The following is a 20,190-nucleotide window of genomic DNA, read 5'->3' as shown; positions in this document are numbered from 1 at the left end:
TGAATCTTGAATTATATTACTACAAACTATGTTGTATTGGTTTATTTGATTTTGTACACAGTTTTCTAGAAAAATCCTAAATAACTAAGCATCTACGCTACGATAAAAAGAAAAACGTTGTTAAATGTGCTAAATTTAAAGTGACTGGTAAATGGATATATAGCTGGACACTAGATGTCAGCACTATATGACGTCATCAGGATATAAAATATTGATAATTTTTCTAACAAACAAAAATTCAATAAAATCTCATTTAGAGTTATGTTAGTTGTTTTAATATACTTTTTCAATTTTTTATGTAATCTGGTGTTATAAATAAAGGTGGATAGGGTTCCTTGATTAGCCGGAATAAGCAGAGGTTTAAACCCCATCTGCTTTTCAAGCATATTTTTTTAAACTATGTATGTGCCAAATTGCTTGAGAGTCTATGAGTGTGTGGTTACCTACTAAGTATGAATAACACACATAGATTCAAACAAATTTTTATATTAATCTCGCTGATTATTGTTGGGTTTCTTGTTTATCTTACATATGTCAAAATAATCCCCCCTCTTTATTTTCCTCGCTTAAGCATCGACCTCAGTAACTCCCACACGTAGAAGTTAGTGATTTTACTCAATATTTGACCAGTTCTTTAGGCTGAATGTCGTAATAAGCTAAAACGTAAAATTACCCGATATAATGGAATATGTGGACCTCTGTTATAGTAAAATGTAACATGTTAATGTTAGATTCTTACAGAAAATACTGAGTGGAAATAAAATAAAAATTCAAGCCTTCCAAAAATTACCATTAAGGACAAATAACAACTCTGATATAGGAGGTTCGGCCCTCGAATCTGAGCAGGATAAAAAAAAAGTTGGTAATTTGAAATTTCCAGCATCGATCGCCAAAAAGCTTAAGACAACGTGTTCCTACGTTTTAAATTAGATGTTTATTAACCTATGTCGTAGGTCTTAAACAAGTACTAGGATTGGAACGTGGGATAAGACCTATTTTTCTACTAAGGGGGTGTAGCATTCGGCATTGGCCCAATTATAAGGCGGTATCAAATATAAGGCTACCCCCATATTCAGAAACCATGGGAAAGAAAAGAAATTGAGTGTCATAACGTCCTTTTTTAGGTCCGCAAAATCAATACTATAACTGAACAGCCTTCAGGTAGATTAGTTGCAAGAATTAGTGATAACCTTGAGGAAAAATCCGACGCGCATGCGTCCAGGGATACTATCTGTACATTCAGGAATGCGACAGTCTAGAGTAGGGGAAGGGGCCGGTGGTCGGATGCGTTTATAAGGCGACTATGAATCTTACAGCCTAATCATAAATAAAAAACATCGCCTTATAATCGAGCCAATATGGTATAAGGTCGTGTAAATTGGGCATATTTCCACGTTAATTTCAGTAACGTCTTTTCCCTGATTTTCATCATATCTTGACCTCTAAATGTATCAAATAGATCAACATTTCCACTCTAGATGTGAAAATGTGGGGGGGGGGGACATACTCCCTAATCCATATAGTTTCCACCTGCCTTCGGCGGGTACACTTCCGACGAGCTCGATTCGTCTCTTGTTCAAGTAACACGATGGTATGAATAATGTTTCCACCACTACTGTGTATGTCGTATCCAGCCGACCTGAAGAGTCCTAGTATTGGACAAAAGGCCTCACCGGCGCTGAATATGGCAGATAGTTGTGTGTGACATATTGTTATACATTGTTATTAAAAATTTCAATCCTCTACCCTAACGTACACATTTTTCTTTATACGTCTATATGTGCGTATTAAAACTCTTTTAAACATATAGCAAATAATATGTTCTAAAGGCTCAACTTCTAATGGAAGAGTTATTAAATTTTACTGTCATTCGAGTTTTTGTTTTAAAACCATCCACGTGATAAATAATAATTACTTAATGTCTCTTCAACACGTTTTTAAAGTTATTCTTATAGCAGAATCTTGTGTATTTCAGTTATTTGTACGCAAATTTTTCAATGTAAAAGCAACTATGATAATCTCACAAGTGATAAGGATCAACTTTAGTTATTAATGTAACAATTCTTGAAAACTACAACTACTCCGCAAACAGTTCGAAAATGATAAAACTCAACCAATTGATAACGAACACACAATCTTCAGTACTAACACAGTTTACTTCCAACATGAAGATCAAGATACAAGGTAGTGTGTCATACGGCCTTTTGGCAGGACACACTGTGTGTTATTAACAGGAGTGAGTTTTGTGTAAAGTTAAGCACAAAACTATACAATGGGCTATTTGTGATCTGCCGAGCACGGGTATCGAAACCCGGTTTTTAGCGTTGTAAGTCCGCAGGCATACCTCTGTGCCACTGGGGGGGGGGGGCATTAATAGGAGTGATATTTTAGCGATATTCCACTCTCGGACTGTGGTAATCCAAACTATCACATATTTTCAGGAAATGTGATTTACTAGATTCTTACTTCACATACCAAATTTCAAGGCAATTCGTTAAGAAATATACAAGATATAAAATCTTCAATTTTGATTGATTTTTTTCTTTTTTTAAAGAAGATTTATTTGATAGAAAAACATATTTACCTTTTACGGTTTTTTTTTTCTCAAATTCAGTACACTGATAAATATATACAATCTACAGTTAGGCGTCAAATTTGGTCCAAATATAAGCTACATGTGCAAAGTTATTCATGAACACCGCTCAAATTTGGACAAATTTTTTGCGCACGCTTACTCAAAAAATCACGTGAGCTATTGATCTGAAATGTTTACTATAGCTTCACCTAAGAGTAAAAGTGGATCGTTTTTAGTTTTTGTCATTCGGATTAAAGACGGCTGATTTAGAGCAGCAAAACTATAGGGTGAAAGGACGTGCAGATACATAAGTATTGGTTAGGCCAAGCAAACTAGATTATCAGTTTCTAGCTCAAGTTTTCAAAAGAATCATACGGGTGGGCGGTTATTATTCATTGCCGACTTTTCAGAACATATTTGCTAAATTTTATGAAATTCTCCTAATTAAAGAGCGTTTAGCGTTACGCGATATTAGCTTAAGCAATTAGCGTAAATAATGATGTTTGATACGACTGTACCGGGTGCATGCGGGTGATGACAATAAACTGTCAATATAGATTCCATGGCGTTACTATAAAAGAAGTTATTATCACTTATAGAAGGTATTATTAGAGAGGCAAATCTACCACTATATATGTTATAAAGAATCTGGTTGGTTCTGTAAAGTATAGGTCTGTTCCGAATAACAGGGTTGCGATCCTAAAGCTAATGTTGGTTACTATCCAGTGTTACTTTCTTACGTTTATTGGTAAGTATTGACAAAAAGATATGACATCTAATAAAAAATTTCTTAGGTGTGAAAAAAAGAGGTGCGGCCAAAAAGGATTGAATGTGCGACTTAAAGGAATTAAGTAAAATTGACAGCGAAACTGGTAGCTACACTTATAGCATTGATAATAATTTTACAGCCCATACTCATTCATTAGTTAGCTAGGTCGCATATTTTGTTTTATAAACCATCATGCACCAAATTGAACAAAAAACGCTACCTTGCTAACTAATGAAGGAATATTTGCTGTAAAATTATTTTTTCTATCAAATAAAATTTCCGTATTTTTTTTCTATCAAAATTTGAGATTTTATATCTCGTGTATTACTCAATAGACTGCCTTGAAATTTAGTATGTGAAGTAAGGATCCAGTATAACACGTCCATTAAAAATATGTGATAGTTTGAATTACCACAGTCCGAGCTACTAAAAGTAGAATATCCCTGAACTATCACTCCTGTTAATAATATACAGTGTGTCCTGCAGGTTGTTTTGGCGGCACGACACACTATCTTGTGTCTTGATCAATGTTATAAGTCTAGCTACCAGTTTGGCCGCCAATTTTCATTTCATTCTTTTAAGTTGCATGCTCAATCATTTTTTGGCCACACCTTTTCTTTCACACCTACGTGTTTTTGATTAGATAAGTACTACCAACAGCAAGAATGCTTATCATCAATATTCAGTAACCTTTCTGTGTGTTTCTTTTCCATTCAGACTGGAGAACATTTCTTGTTCACTTACAAATTTTAAAAGTTTTCACATATGCGCCATATTGGTTTCACTATACAAGTCGGTTCTGGATTATGGCTAGTTTGCGGTTGCCCTGGTTACTTATTGTTATTGATCATTCTCATTTGATGCCACTTAAATTTTCTGTGGAAGTGACTGCTGTAGAATTGTACACATTAGTACACTACGTATCTTCTGTATCACTTCAGTTATGTGACGGGCTTTGTGGCACCTGGAAACGATCGATAATATTCCTATTTTATGCTGCTGGAATGAGAGAGATGACGCTATCGCTATGCTCTTTCAATCTGGTTCATAATGAACAACACAAGAGAGAAAGAAAGATAAAAGAAGCCTTATATATCACGTAACTGATGACACACTCAGTTAACCCATTACAGAAATCAGCGAAACTTCTATAGTTATTTCATCGAAGTTTCGATGAGTGTGAGAACCCAAGAGAACCAATAGCACTTCAGCTTTGTAGCAAGAAAACCAAGGATTGGATCCCAGCCCTTACCACCACAAACTGCTTTTCTCAGGACTTCCCTGAAGCAGGTAGCAAATGAACAGCAGGAAAATAGAATATATGTTAATTAGTAATTAGTATCCAGACATAAAGAAATTTGTAACTCATTAATAATTATCATTAGGTAAGCGTAAAGGTTACTAACCATGACAATGATTGATATCCAATCGCTACAACCTTACGTAAGTATTAAAATGCTCAATTTATAGTTTTAACTATTGTAGTAAAACTTTTGGCCTGGTCTAGCATGAAAAGAGACGATATAACTGCATTAACAAAGTATCAACAAGGAATTCATCATAACTAAATTTGATAGATAAGAAATGTTTATTCTGTAAATCAATGGCAGCATATAGAAGTGAATAGATTGTATTTTTTAACATTTCCGAAAAACAAAAAGACGAATCAATGTGAGCCCTTGACACAAAAATAATGACTCTAACTTAAACTACGTACAGAAACAAATAGTACAAATTTATCTAGCCTGACAGATTACTGTGCTTTTTCTAAAATGAGAAATATAAAATTTTACTTTGATGACACGTGACAAATCACCCAAGATTTCGTTATAAAACAAAAGCCTCGCTATAACTATTGCATCGTTCATGTATAACAAAACGAAAACAAGAACCAAAATATATACATTTGAACGACTATACTAAAATTAGAACATCCTTTGTGCTAGGAACTGCTGCACTTAAAAGTCAGCTCAACAACACGTTGCTGCTAAACCTTTCAGGATACCACGCGGAAACACATAACCATACAGTTCTATGTGTACCTCTACATATAGATACGTCAGTTCGTGGTTGGTTTTTGAGCGAGAATTAAGCAAAACAAGACTGTTAAATTAGGTTATTTGTCTGAGTAAGGTTAAAATGTTTGTGATAAAGCAGTGAAAGATTGTTCCAGTATAAAACAGCGTTTCCTTCTCTAACGAGTTGAATAACAGTGCATAAAGGCCTACAGCTACGCTCGAAGGGGACTTTGCGTGGACTGTTCGCTTATGTTTCATCCTACATTATTATCCAGTTTTGTGAGTAGATTGTGTACCCTATAATGATCCCACTGAAACATATTTCTACTAATGAAAGTGCAGGGGAAGGAGATGAAGAAGAACAGCCTAAGGTAAGGCATACAGATTAATCGTGCAAGCATTACTGATAAGAAAGTTCGAAGCAAAGAATGAAAATAATAGTTTTTAACTAAGTCATAAAATATATTTAAAATATTTTACAAAGTCGTAAAAATTATAGCAGAACGTTTCATGAAAAGAAATGCACACGTTACTTTACATGGATTATATTTATATATATACTTTTTTTTTTCTTATACTGTCAATCAAACAAATCATTGATTTAAAAACACGAAGAGTACATGAAGCATAGTTTATCCATGAGTTACTCTAATTCATTCTGCCGTTTTTATTTTATTGTCAATGAATTATTTTTGATTATTATCTTCTTCAAATTTACTATTTTTCATATGAACAAAATAAAGCTCGAGACACATTTGGTATGTCCAACTTGTATGGAAACTTATATTCGACACATAGATTTAATGACCAGATCAGAGACCTCAAGAGCTAGGCATAGTCATTTCTAATTAAGAAATGCTGACCATTTGGTCCAGCAGCACTACATTTTATCGAAATAGTGGGATTGATATTCACAATATAACATTCTTACGTCGGAATGTTTGTAGGCCCGACATGGCTAGGTGGATAGGGCGCTCAACTCGCAATCTGAGTGTCGCGGGTTCGAATCCCCGTCACACCAAATAGGCTCGCCCTTTCAGCCGTGGGGGCGTTATAATGTGATGGTCATTCTTACTATTCGTTGATAAAAGAGTAGCCCAAGAGTTGGCGGTGGGTGATGATGACTAGGTGCCTTCCTTCGAGTCTTACACTACTAAATTAGGGACGGCTAGCGCAGATAGCCCTCGTGTAGCTTTGCGCGAAATTCAAAACAAACTGAATGTAATTAAGCGCAAAACTATACAATGGGCTATATGTAATCTGCCCATTACGGGTATTTTTATTGTTATACACCATCAGCTGAGCCACTAGCCCTACCGAGACTTGGTCAGGGGTCAAAGGCCATGTAGACTAACATTCAAAATTTTATTGAACTACTATTTTATGAATATATGTCAATAAGTTTTTCTGACAAGGAAAAGTATAATATAAGAATTTCCTATCTTTTCTATTTTTTCCTGAGATATTATTATGTTTATTGAATCAACCAAGGTATACCTACTTCGCCCAATGTGTGTATAAGCAATCAAAAGTTCAGAATGTCCCCCTCGTGGTTTTCTGAGCATCTGCAAAGTATTTATGCTGGAAACCCTTTCTTTTCATGGTAGATTTCAAGTGATAAGACATTATTGAGCTTGAAAAATTATATTTTTACATCCAAATACAGCTTAGTTAATAGCCTGATAAATTATAGTGGAATTCTGTGGTATTGATATAATAAATTATGATTTTATTGTTATTTCAAAATTTCTATATAAAACCTAAAAAATATTTTGGTTTGCATCATCCACGTACGAAAGTTGATAAGGCTTAACAAATTACGGCAAGCAGCAAACGAGTACATATTTCGTAACTAGAATAAATAATTGTTTTCTATACCTCTTTATTTACTGTTCTATGCTTTAAGAAAAATAACTAAAATTTAAGAACTTATTTGTAAATGGTAATTACGTATATACATATATAATGTATTATAACAGAAATATAATTGTATTTTAGAAAATACTGGTCCACTAGAGTAGAACACAGCCACGACAGGTCACTTTGTAAAGGCCAGTTTTATATTATTGGATACGGTAACATGACTGCACGTGCGCGGTGTGATTCAACTTCTGAATTGCTGAAAGGTCAATAATATAAAAATAATAAATTTTTATATACGTATAATGTTATAAGATTTAAGCTATTTAGACTAAACATTTGTGGTTTTATGTTATAATTTGTAGTAATTCTAGAACTAAAAAAGCGTAATTTATATCTATTTCCTTTTTTTTTATGGTGGTTACGAGGTCGGTCAAATCGACCAAACCCATACAGAGAAACAGTAGTGAAAAATAAGAGATAAATTGTAAAGTTTTGTTCTAAAAAAACATTTGATAATTATCTGGAGGTTATAGAGATTTCGCATGTGAAATTGGACAATTTTCTTATGCATAAAAGTGTTTTTAATCTTAAAATAAAAATTACTCCACATGTTGAATAGTCAACATTCGAAAATAAAAAAATGCACGAGCAAATATTTAATCAACAACGACAATTTCAGTTTACTAAATAAAATTTCTAAATAGAATTATTTAGAAAAACTGTACTATTAGATGTGGATGAGCAATGTTGCAATTTTTTTGTGAAAATGATGACTTTTACTTTTTAGCACCAATTAATGTATGTAGCTTCTTGGATCAGTTATGTAGTTATTTGATTAAACATAAGGGACAGTAATGAAATTCGAAACTGAGTTGATAATGGGGTAGAAACATAACTTCTTCAGATGAATTATTTGCAATCGTTAAGATCTATGGTCTGAATCACTTATTAATTAAGAAACAAATACGTTTTGTACATGTATAAAATTATGTGTATGGATATCTTAAATACGCCATATATAATTAGTTTACCTTATATATGTGCACAGAATTTGTTTTGGTTATTATTTGACTGTATTAAATAAAAAGTGGTGATAATCATGCTTTGCTAGCTTGAAAAAGTGATAAGTTTATGTTAATCACATAAAACTCTAAAATTTAATTAATGGGAGTAAGTTTATTGCTACTTTTTTTTTGGACTTGGTGGGAAATCCCACTTTTCATTTGTTTAACATAAATAATTTTTAATCAAGCGATCTTAGATTTCATTATAATGTTTACTTTTCTAGTATAGTTTAGTTTTAACAGTAGAATGTTGACTATGGAGTGTGACTAGATTACTTTCAACCTAGGTATATTTTGTTTCGAGCCATTCCCTTTTAGTGTTACACGCGGTTTATTTTTCCTTTGGTACGTCAAGAAATACCTAAAGAACAAGTCTTCCATACTTGTTATAAGAATGACCAACAGGAACGTGTGTTGTACACGTGTACTGAGAGCATCGCGACAAGTGTTTGCTCATAAGACAAACAGCTTTCTGAAGTAGCATATTTTCAAAAGCCAGTGAACCTCTGCCTCACTTTGATAGCATTTGTTATAAATATTGATTATTATTTGCGTTGTGGTTTTCCTCTTTCTTGCTTCAAACTCGTTTAGAGTCAGGAAAATTAATTTAATAATAATTAATAAAATTAATTTAACTCTTTTATACGCTTTCTGACATTCCTCAACCTATTGCAGCTTCTAAACTTATCTTCAATGTTATCTGCAGCTATTACGAGAGTTGATTGCAAATTTTAAAAGATAAGTTTTATCTATCACTTTCAAATTCTCCCCGGTGGCTCAACAGTAAGTCAGTAGACTTATAGCGCTAAAATTCGAGTTTCGAGGTCCGTGGTGGGCAGAGAACAAGCAGCCCATTTTGTAGCTTTGTGCCTAAGAACTACCAACCACTCCCAAATAATCCAGTTGTGACGATAGAGTGTTTTGATCCTTTTATTTTTATCATTTTTACTGGCCTTTAAAGCAAAATGTATATCTAAGGGGAGGGGTGAAAGTAAGTTAGTTTAAAAGTGCATCTGCTGAAGTCAAACGGAAACTAGGAGGTTCAAGGGCATGCTTCTAAGGAAGTGTTTTCTATTAGAGTAGTAGTAGCTTGGTTCTATTTTGATCTAGTGGGTCCAAGATATGGAAAAAAATTAATAAACAAACCATTGAAAATAAACAGTTTGAAAACCACATTACCCGACATTGTTTTTATATTTTACTTAATCTTTTTTTATTTCATCTTTCAAATTCTTTATCTCCAACTACCAAATTAATTTTAAAATCTTTGTGTATAGCAAGTTATTCATTTGTACCATATTTATGAGGAAGAACTTGGTGAGTGCTTGTCCCCCCCCCCCTTGAACCTTTTGTTTCAATGACTATGTTTTTGTTTGTTTGTTTTTTTCAACACAGAGCAACTGCCTTCCCATAACTGGCTGAAGATGATTAACGTTAGCGTTAGATACGAACTGACCTAATTGATTAATTGCTTATAATATTCGTGAAAAGGTACTTAAGGGCTATCTATGCTAGCGATCCCTAATTTTGAACTGATGGGCTACAAGGAAGACAGCTAGCAAGTAGCACCCGTCATTAACTCTAATCAAACAATGGGGGTTTGACCATCACTCTTATAAATGCGTTCATGGTCACAAAATGAGGAGTGTAGTTTCTGTTCCTTTCTTTCTTTCCCCCCCCCCCCTTTTGTAGTAACGGGATGTGAACCGTGGACCATCGGATGCAAGCCCTGCACAGTAGCCAATAATAAGTCACGCCCCATCATAGATGTTAGCCATTGTGGACTTTCAAATATTGTTTTACTCCGATTTACACTGTGTCCAATCTGTTTCTTAATAAACTCGGTAAAGAATTTTTTTTTATTGAATCTTCTGTTATTGTGTGGATCCTACACGACTACTCGAAAGGAAATCAGTGAACCTAAAAATACCATAGAGTAGGTATAAAGGAGAAATTCTGGTGCTGTGACCAAAGGATTTGTTATTGTGAAGTTTCTCTATAAGTACATTTTCTTGTCTCTTGTATTAGTAAGTTTAAAATGGCTTTATTCTTGAGAAAATGGTATTTTCCACGAGTCGAAAAATTTAGTCACTGAAAGTAGATGGTCGTCAGAAAGAGAGAGTAGGCGGGTTTCCGAGAAGTTATCTCATGGACATCGAACTCTTGCCAATGCTGAAAAAGTCCATAACTTTATTCTTATCGCAGCCACAGAATTGAGATGGCATAAATATGGTGCACCCAGAACTACTGATCAAGTTATCTTTATCTTTGAGGATCAATATTAGTGCAAGGGTCATTTTATCCATGAGAGGTCTGGCAAGTCTGAGACTAAACAGGATGGTCTTAACAAAATACCCAGAATATCACCTGAGACCAGCTAAGGGTGACTAGGGGTGCCCCTGAGACAGTGGGAATTGACAGGTGAAGATGTTCATCAGTAGGACAGTTGTGAGCCTCTTCATGATGAAAGGTGTGCTTCCAAAGGTTATCACGGTTCATGAAGATGCCTAGGTTTTTGTAAAAACTATGGATGAGCTGCCTAAACGTCTTAGTTTAACTCTACAAAACATTTTCTATTGAACCTCTTGCTATTTTGCAGACCCTGCTCGATTACTCAAAATGAAATTGGTGAACCTGAGATACCATTGTTTTAGTGTCTTTGAAACAAAGTCCTGAAAATGTACTCATGAATTTTTGTAGTAACTATAACTCGTATTTTTGTCATAGTAACTATAAGGATTAATAGATTAGTCATTTTAGAAATTCGCTCTTATTTTATTATGTCTATTATGAAGAAAATATGAAAATAAATAGTATCGTTCAAATAACACGATGAGCTTTGTGTCGCATACACAATACTCCAATGTAATTTTGTTTCTAAGAAACTTAATTACTGCTCATTGGGGTAAGTTCTTTCTTCCTTATTATTTTTCATTTTTTCAAGACTGCAGTTTGTGGTAAGGTGCACTTGAACCAATCCCGTGTAAACATAACGAACTGCGCACTACACGTGTTCCAGGTGCAGACATGTATTGAGGATGATTTTCAAAGCTTATAATAGAAGGAAGTTACTGTGATTGGCTGAGCAGTGGAATAGCATATTGCGCTTATTTCAATTGGAAGTTGGCGTTGTTCCAGTGGTGCGGATAACGAGTCTCGTCTTATAGTTTAAAATATTTCAGCCCAAGACAGTTGATATATTTTTATCCTTTCTCAAATTATACCTAACTAAAATAATCTACAAACCTGATTTAAATGCCAATAGTATGTCAGTATGTAAATGTAACACCTCTTATTAATAACTGATAATCAGCGAATAATTTCAGGTAGTTCGTAATCGGTTAGTAATAACATGACAGTATACAATTCTGAACATTCTACTGGTACTAGTAGTGCTAGAGCGGAAGCAGAGAACAGGCAAAGTGAAAGAAATTATAGGTTTAGTTTTGTAAGACAAATATTTGGAGATATTGGGCGAAGACTAAATCAGTCTGTTCGACCGGGTCCTCTAAGGGCTAGAAATATGAGAAGACGTGGATATACACATAGAGGAACTGAGGTAAAGAATAATAACATCAAATCCTACACTTTCAGTTTCACTTTCTTAGCTTGCATACTTGAAGTTGAAGATACACTAGAGGTAGCTATGGGGAAGACTTCGATATTACTATTACTAATAGTATTAGACTCATTTACATAGAGGAAATAGCACACCCGGAGCAGAAATTAGGCAAGCAAACAGGAAATGAATAGAGTTATGGTAAAGGTTACTCTGAGATAGGATGAGATTGAGAATGAGAGTGCTGAGTTTATTATTAATATTGTAATTGTGCAGAGTAATAAAAGTTAAGGCTATAGAGCGAAATTTACTTAGCACTCAAGTACAATGCAGTCTAATGTTAACATAGTATTAGTAGGAGTAGTTACATGTACTCGTACAGCGTTTCTCAACTTCTCGATACCATGGACCGGCTCACTGCCTCCATAAACTATCGCGGGCCAATAAAATGCAAGTACAACAACAACAAAAAGACATTTCATACTTTACATATGAATATTCTGTCAGTTGTGCTTGTTTGTTTTCGTTAAATCCCACAGATACCAGTGTTTCAGAAACACTGCTGTAATAGTAATAGATTTGAACTTTTGGTTGATTGTGATGAAGGATGCGATGAACAAGAGCCTCAGGAGGTTTGCGTAATGAGGAACTTTCTTATTAAACGAAGGTATATGAGTTTTAGTGGGGAAGATGCAAAGATTAGGACTAAAATTTACTTGCATGTATAGTTCATTGACAGTTTAGTTGCTGTTGCTAAGGTGTATTTTCCTTTTGTAGTACGTGTAGGAGTGAATGACAATGGAAAATATAAATCGGAAGAGCTACATAACTCCATAAGATTTAGAGCTTTAGATATAAAAGTAAACACGTGGCTCCTTTGGAAGTGCTTCCTTGGACTAGATGTGAGAAAGAATTACTTAACAGTATCCATTTTAAACAAAAAATTATCAAGCCCAAGTTTAGACCAACAGCTATAATGGCTGGTTGGGACTGTTTTCAGGGTAACTGTAAGGGAAAAGTATATGTTACAAGCGAGCTCCACTTAAGCAGGTTAGATAGAAAGATGTTTGGAGAAGCTCTAAAGGTATTTGCTGTGAATAGTTTAAATAAAACTAGAATAGTGGTGAGGGAGCTGGAAAATTGGGACAACTGATAGGATAGGTGGCAATGTAGAGATTGGAAATAGGAGACTTAGAGCATAAATTAAATATAATTAACAGAGTAGTAAGACAAAATTTCACTGTGGTGAATCCATGTTGTCTTTCTTTTATAATATATCCTATTCAATATTTTATAAAGCTTCTATTATCATACTAGAATTTTTCCCACTACAGAAGTAAAGCTCAATGAGTAAAATAATTACCTATATTTTCCAGGGCAGGTCTTATCACCTCCTTTAAAAATAGGAGAAACATTAGAAACTTTCCAATCCTCAGGAATGTGTCAGCTGTCCGTTGACATACCAAAAATGAAAGATAAGATGTCATATTTAATTTTTGACCTTCTTTAATTCTCTGGGATGGACCTCGTCTGATGGTGGTGGTGCTTTATTATTTTTAATCTCTCGGTCTTTCTACTTACCACCAAGAGATTTATATTTATGTGATTCAGGGTAATTTTAATATTTCCCTTAGAATATTTAGGGTAGGGAATAATGTTAACATACTTTCTTGTAAAAACAAAAGAAAACATTTAAAGCTCAACCATCTCATAATCGTCAGTAAAAATCTTGCCATCCTTTAAATGCTCAATCTCAAATTTACTATTTTTCTCACTTTTAACATACTTAAAAAATCCTTGCTGTTAGATTCATCATTACCAGTGAGATATTTTTCATAAGCTCTTTTGGATTTCCTTTTGAACCAAATCTCTAGCTTTTCTGTAGTTCTGCTCATCTCCCATGCTATCTGTCAATTTAACTGTTTATAATTTATGGCATTTATTCCATTTTTTATCCTTTACAGTATGTCTTTAGTAAAGCTAATTAGGTTTTCTTCTTCCTGTTATTCTTTTACTCTTTTTTGTGAATGTAGTTGAAAAAATTTAATTTGTTCTAGGTCACCATAACCAGTTCTCTAATGACAAATCTTGTCTCATGGCTTCAAAATTGACTTTTTAAAAATTAGGTACTAATATGTTATCACTACTTATCACAACTTGCAGCAAATACATCAAACCTAATTATGCAATAATCACTCTTTCCCAAAACCTTCTTCCACTTCAACTCTTATAGCCATATCCTCATTGGTGGTTAACAATAAATCATAAATGCCCCCCCCCCACCCCCCAACTTTGGATGGTTCTCTGATCATTTGGTATAGAAAACCATACCCTGAATCATTTTGAGAACCTCTTTCTATCTCACTCTTTGACTCCAGAAAATTCCAATCAACATATCTAAAATGAAAGTCTGCCATGATTATTACAGCAGTATTGTTAGTAGTAATAACCCTGGTATCACTATACAATTTCTCATTAACATATTTTGTCTGACCAGCTGGCTCATAACAATTATTGATTAAAAACTTCCTATCTATGAAACCCTAATTGTAACTCTCCTAGATTTAATCACTTGACTATCATTTTTGTCTTTAGTTCATCCTTTGTATAAAAACCACTTCACTCCCTCATTTAACAAGTTTATCTGTAAAGTTTGAATTTAATGGCCTGCTCCTGCGGTGTTCTAAGGTTACGACAATGTGACAGCCAGAAGAAGTCTATTAAAGCCAAATCTCTAGTATGTCTACACTGCCTAAAATACCCTTGAAACAAAGTCTGTGAGTATTCAGTAAGTCACAATCTGAAATTTCAAAATAATTCCTAATGTAATTGTTTTCTAAATATAACAAATTCCAATTATATAATAGTCTTCCATTTTAAATTGAAATCTGTACTCATTCATTTTGTTTCTAATAATAATACTAACAACTAAGTTATTGCAACTAAGCTTATTCTTAAATCTACTATCTTTAAAACTATTACTTGTTATGCTCTAAATTTCTAAGTTGCTCTAGGTATCCTTTCAAGTAGTTTACTGTCAATTTTCAAGCTTCCTCACTATTGAGAAAATTTTAAACTATCATTATTTAATATCTTTAGAGTTTCTCAAACATTCTACTACCTACCTTACATGAGTGTGTGATGATTAGATAGGGGTTACCTGCTTGGGGTTGTAGACCTGATAGTCCATTTAAAAGAATACCAGTCTTGGAGCACTTGGGCAAGCTGGTGGTCTCGAGTTTAAGCTCAAACAATTATATACTATGTAATTAAGTTTAAAATTGTTACAAGTGGAGCTTTATCTCTAGCACATAATTCATCCTTTACCCAAAAACTATATCATAAGAACAACCAGGCCATTTGTTGCTTTAAGCATATCTCTGATAAATTTATATTTAAACTTTGGATCCTGCTGAAATACTCATTCTTGTATCCAGCCTGAGAAAGCATTTCCAAAAGGGTGTAATGCCTGTTTTCATTCCTAAACCTCTGAAGAAGTTCTTTATATTTTTTAAAAAAGCTCTTCTGATTTGCAATAACCAATATCATTTGCTTCTATGTGCACTACAAAAACAGAATGGCCCTTGTTACCAGAAACTAAACTGTCAACATTCTATAATTTTATTCACTTTAGTACCTGGCAAGTAAATTCTAGTCCTTGTCTTTCTATGCACTCCACTACAAATAAAATTTTTTAGTATATTTAATGAGAGAGTCATTAATATGTACATACACCTCTTGATCATCTCCTTCCTCATTGTAAGCAATTTTGTTAGAGACTTCTACTAGAGAGGTAACTGATTCAGTCTCTATAGCCTTAATGTTGTTATTACTGTGCACCAGTGGTGGCCATACTTAGTTGTGGGCCCTTGTGCTGGATAAATTTTGGAAACTTTGCTGTTCTCAGTTTGCCACCGTTCCTTAGCAGACCTTTAAAGTTAATTGTACTATCGTCTGGTGAGCCACCTAGAACTCGTGGGCCCCTGTGCATTGCACAGCCTGCACACCCTATATGACTGCCACTGCTGTGCACCTTTGTAAACCCAGCAGTCTCAACTTCTTCCCCAAAACAACCTTAGAAAAAAAAATAGTATCCTCTGATTAATTAGAGGATACTTCTGATAGAGTAAAAGAAGGGAAATAAAGCTGCTGAAACTAGGAAAGAATGTAAGAATTTATTACCCTACACAAAGCATTTTACCAAAAGGATTTTTATGATTACATCAACTTCAAAAATTGCATCTTAAGGATAATATATTGAGCTTTCAACTGATAAAAATGGGAACCTTAACACGTCTGAAATACTGAACAAGTGTTCACTTATTTTTTAAGTATTGGATAAAGAAAAGATTATTCGTATGTTAAATTTCCCTTAGGTAGTTTTTGCAAAATCAGTTAAAAGTAAATATTTTTATTAAATGCCAACTATCAAGGTGCTTTTTTCTGAGTAATATAACTGACATAAATTCCTAAACTTTAGTAGAAACATCAAGCCTCTAAGTAGTTAGTTTTTTCATAAATGTTTTTTTTCTATACAGAAATTACATAAGCAATTTAAAATTATAATAAATCTTCCCAGTGCCACTAATGTCTAAAGGGAAACTTTTAAGCCTCAACATATCTTCTCTTTTTTTCAGTCTCTTCTGTATTTTAAGATAAATATTATTAGGATCAGGAGATTTTTTCTCAAAAGTTTTCCAAGCTCTTGCAAAACAATTTTCTACAAAGTAACAATTTAATTAAGTAAAAGCTTTTCCATTTCTTAAATATTTGATTTGATATTTTTTATTTTCTGTCATAAAATACAATAAAAAAGTAGTAGAATGTTTAAACAAACATTAGTAATGGTCTTTAAAGGTTTGACAACTAGTCTATTTCATTAATTTTCATTTGGGCTTATTTAACCTTTAAGTACTCATGTGAGGTCCATGTGGACCTATGCCAAATAATAGCTTACTTTCTACTGTATTAAGTCTGCAAATTAATTTTTGTACTCTAATGATTATATGGAAAGAATGACAAATTAAATGTTTTTTCAAGATATTACATTTTTCCTCCCTCTTTCAAGTATTTGTAATGGCTTGAGCTATTGTGGGTTCCACAAGGATCCCACATGAGTCTTTATGGATTAAGCATTAAAAAAAATAATCTGTTTTGTAAAATTAAATTAACACAGGCTGAAGTTGTTACAGATATAATGAAAACTATATTTGTTTCTAAAGGAAAAAAATAAGTTATATTTATTGATTCCTTTTCTGTATTAATTAGGGTATAATCACTGAAATGAAAAATGCTATAAAAGTGTATAAATTTAGTCATATAAATTAATATTTTATGAGAGGGATTGTTTGTTTGTTTTTGAATTTTGCGCAAAGCTACACGAGGGCTATCTGCGCTAGCCATCCCTAATTTAGCAGTGTAAGACTAGAGGGAAGGCAGCTAGTCATCACCACCCACCGCAAACTTTTGGGCTTCTCTTTTACCAACGAATAGTGGGATTGACCGTCACATTATAACGCCCCAACAGCTGAAAGGGCGAGCATGTTTGGTGTGATGGGATTTTATGAGAGAATAGCATTGAATTAAGAAAATATTAACAAACTAATTGTTCTGAAAATAATAAAACATTACTAAATTACCATCCAAAATATAGTAATTCTATTCATGATTATTTGCTTGTTTGTGTTTAGATATTTATGCAAAGTTAATGAGAGGCTATCTGCACTAGCCATTCCTAGTTTTGAACTAATAGACTAGAGGGAAGGCAGCTAGTCAACACACCCACAGCCCACTCTCAGGCTACTCTTATCTGACTACGTAGTACGATTTAATGTTGCCCTTAATGCATCACCATGACTCCAAAGTGTGGATTGTGTATTTATTTTCAGTAATTGGATGTGAATGATGGACCTGCAGATCCATATGCCAGTTTACTAACCACTGAGCCATGCTTGGCTCTTCTGATTATGAGCTAGGATGTTATTTGGTTAATTCTATGCATTTGTACTAAATCACAGAGGCAGCTGAGTTAAGGAAATAATATTAAAACAAAAGTTAAATGTATTTTATCAAATGTGGTTAGGTGATAGAAATTTGATTTATTTTCAACTGATAGTTTTTGTCATGCACAAAAGTATAAATATAGAAAAGTGTGAGTTGATTGTCTAGGTTTTAAGCCTTTTTCTGCATAAATATTTCATTGTTTGTTTCCTAAATGGAATAAATATCACATCTTTAAGTTGGTTGAATTTAAAGAGGATTTTACTTAATTTGTTGTGACTTGACTTGCAGGTTTTTAACACATTGGTTGCCATGTGCCCCATTGGTGGGTTACAACCGACTTTTAGTTATGGACCACGTGACACACTGTTGGGTCACACACAGTTATGTTTCAAAGCCAAATTTCTCTTGTGACATATGAGTTTGGGCCACTGTGACTGCTCCTTGGTACCTTTTGAATGTTTAACTTTATTTTTAATTAATTTATTATATGTTAAAGGAAGCCCACTTAAATAAGTACATTTCAGACTTGGCCCTAATTTACACGTATGCATACTGTATTTTAAATGAAATTATAAAACAAATTATGTGAGCAAAAGGCTGTTAACAATAGATTTTAATGTATCAAATGATGAGGAAATACCTAATTATAGGCTAATTTCACCTTCAGAATAAACTTACAAATTTTAAATTTGTATTGCACTATTGAAACAAAATCAAATTAAAACCTTGAAATTACTCAAATAAAAAAATATTACTATTTGAGTAATATGTTAAAATGCTTTATTGTAGTGTGACCCATCTGTTAATTTGATTGATGCACGGGAGCTTACAGAAACTCAACAGAAAGCTTCAAAACTCCTAAGACAGCCTGAAGGGATCACAGGTTCAAGAAAACTTGGAAAGGGCAGTGTTAGTTTTTGGAGAAATTGTGCTTATGAGAAAGAGGTGAGTTACCAAAAGTATTCCTGACAGCTATACTTATAAAACCTCTGATATTATGTTTCCTGAATCTTGAATTTTATGTTGAAAGCAAGAATTATTAACTTATCAGAAAAGGAATTAGTGATGGAAGTTCAATAAATACATTGTTAAATTAACTCCATAGTTTATTTTTGTTAAGATTTAGTCATGTTAATTATCTTTCAGTTTACATAGTGAAGTATTTATGAACTACAAAGTATGTGCCATTCCACTGTGTGTGTGTGTGTGTATATATATATATTTGCTACAATAAAAGAATCTTATATTTTCATTGATTTTAATTTAGAACTTGTACATACATATAAAAATATTACTGCAGAAGATTACCATGTGTTGGACAGTTATTCATGTAAAACAGTTTTACGAAATAGTATGTTGGTCAGTTTTGTCACTTAGTTAGGTAGACTTTGTAATGGGATTTACAAAACTTGTAGGAAATTAAAGGTATTATTCTGTGACATAGTTCACAAGCTTAGTAGTTGTCTATCTTATTCTGTCACATGAAAATTCTATAACAGCAACTTTCTACAGTACAGGTACAACAGGTACATGCAGGAAGCTGTTAAGGAGAATTTCACAGCCTTAATACACGAGTGCACTAAATGTCTGGGAACTACATAGCTATTTAAATATTTTTCTTTGTTATTGTAGAAGTATGTATAAAATACTCAAACATATGTGTAAAAATGGTTTATTGTCTTAAAAAAATAGTTTTTACTTCTTTTTTATATTGAGATTTTTATGTAACTTAAGAGGATGTAATGTTTGGTTAGTAAAGATACGTGTAGTGATTTTGTGTAATTTTTATTTTAGTTAGTGATAATTCCAGTTTTTGTGAATGATAAAAATTCTTAACTTGACACATCGCCATCAGTGAGTCACTTTAATGCCCTTTCATTATGGAGCTCCTATGTTTATAAAGTACTTATGCCTGTTCTGATAAGTGTTATATACAAGTAAATATTTTTAGTCACAGGATGTCTGGTTAATGATATGGGACAGGTCTGTGGGAATCTATTTAAAGTGGCTGTTCAGAAATAAAATGCTCTTGTACATGTTTAAGCTGATGCACAGAAGTTTCTGAAGTGTTGATGTAAGCAAATAAAGCTAGAGGTTCAATTGCATAGATAACGTTAATATTTTCTTGTTATACATCAGTTGAATCAGCATCAGATTACAAAGTTTAAAGTACAGTGTACCGTACTGGTTGTGTTCTTGTATGCAACAACAATTTATTTTAGTAAAAGTAAAACTAGTAGTTGATTATATTTGTTCTTTACACCTTCAATGAATTAATAATTTTTTAACATATATTTGTACTTTTATATATATATATATATATATATATATATATATAT

At 33.3% G+C, this 20,190-nt stretch overlaps 1 protein-coding gene across 3 annotated transcripts in view; it reads left to right on the top strand.

Annotated features, from left to right (window-relative positions):
• The first annotated feature begins 5,280 nt into the window (after positions 1 to 5,280).
• LOC106464459 (transient receptor potential cation channel subfamily M member 3-like) overlaps positions 5,281 to 20,190 on the top strand; it is a 96,302-nt gene continuing 81,392 nt past the window's right edge. For 2 of the 3 annotated variants that reach the window (XM_022392187.1, XM_022392186.1), the window contains exons 1-2: positions 11,464 to 11,848; positions 18,641 to 18,796. In XM_022392187.1, coding sequence (XP_022247895.1) covers positions 11,642 to 11,848; positions 18,641 to 18,796 — 363 coding nt within the window. In that variant the 5' untranslated portion in view covers positions 11,464 to 11,641. Of the gene's footprint in view, positions 5,734 to 11,463; positions 11,849 to 18,640; positions 18,797 to 20,190 lie in introns of those variants that run through there. The other variant, XM_013924604.2, reaches the window with a different exon arrangement.

The sequence above is a fragment of the Limulus polyphemus genome, unplaced genomic scaffold (genome assembly GCF_000517525.1).
Source record: "Limulus polyphemus unplaced genomic scaffold, Limulus_polyphemus-2.1.2 Scaffold1658, whole genome shotgun sequence".
In the NCBI taxonomy this organism is placed as follows: domain Eukaryota; kingdom Metazoa; phylum Arthropoda; class Merostomata; order Xiphosura; family Limulidae; genus Limulus; species Limulus polyphemus.
This window is presented reverse-complemented; position numbering and strand designations above follow the sequence as displayed.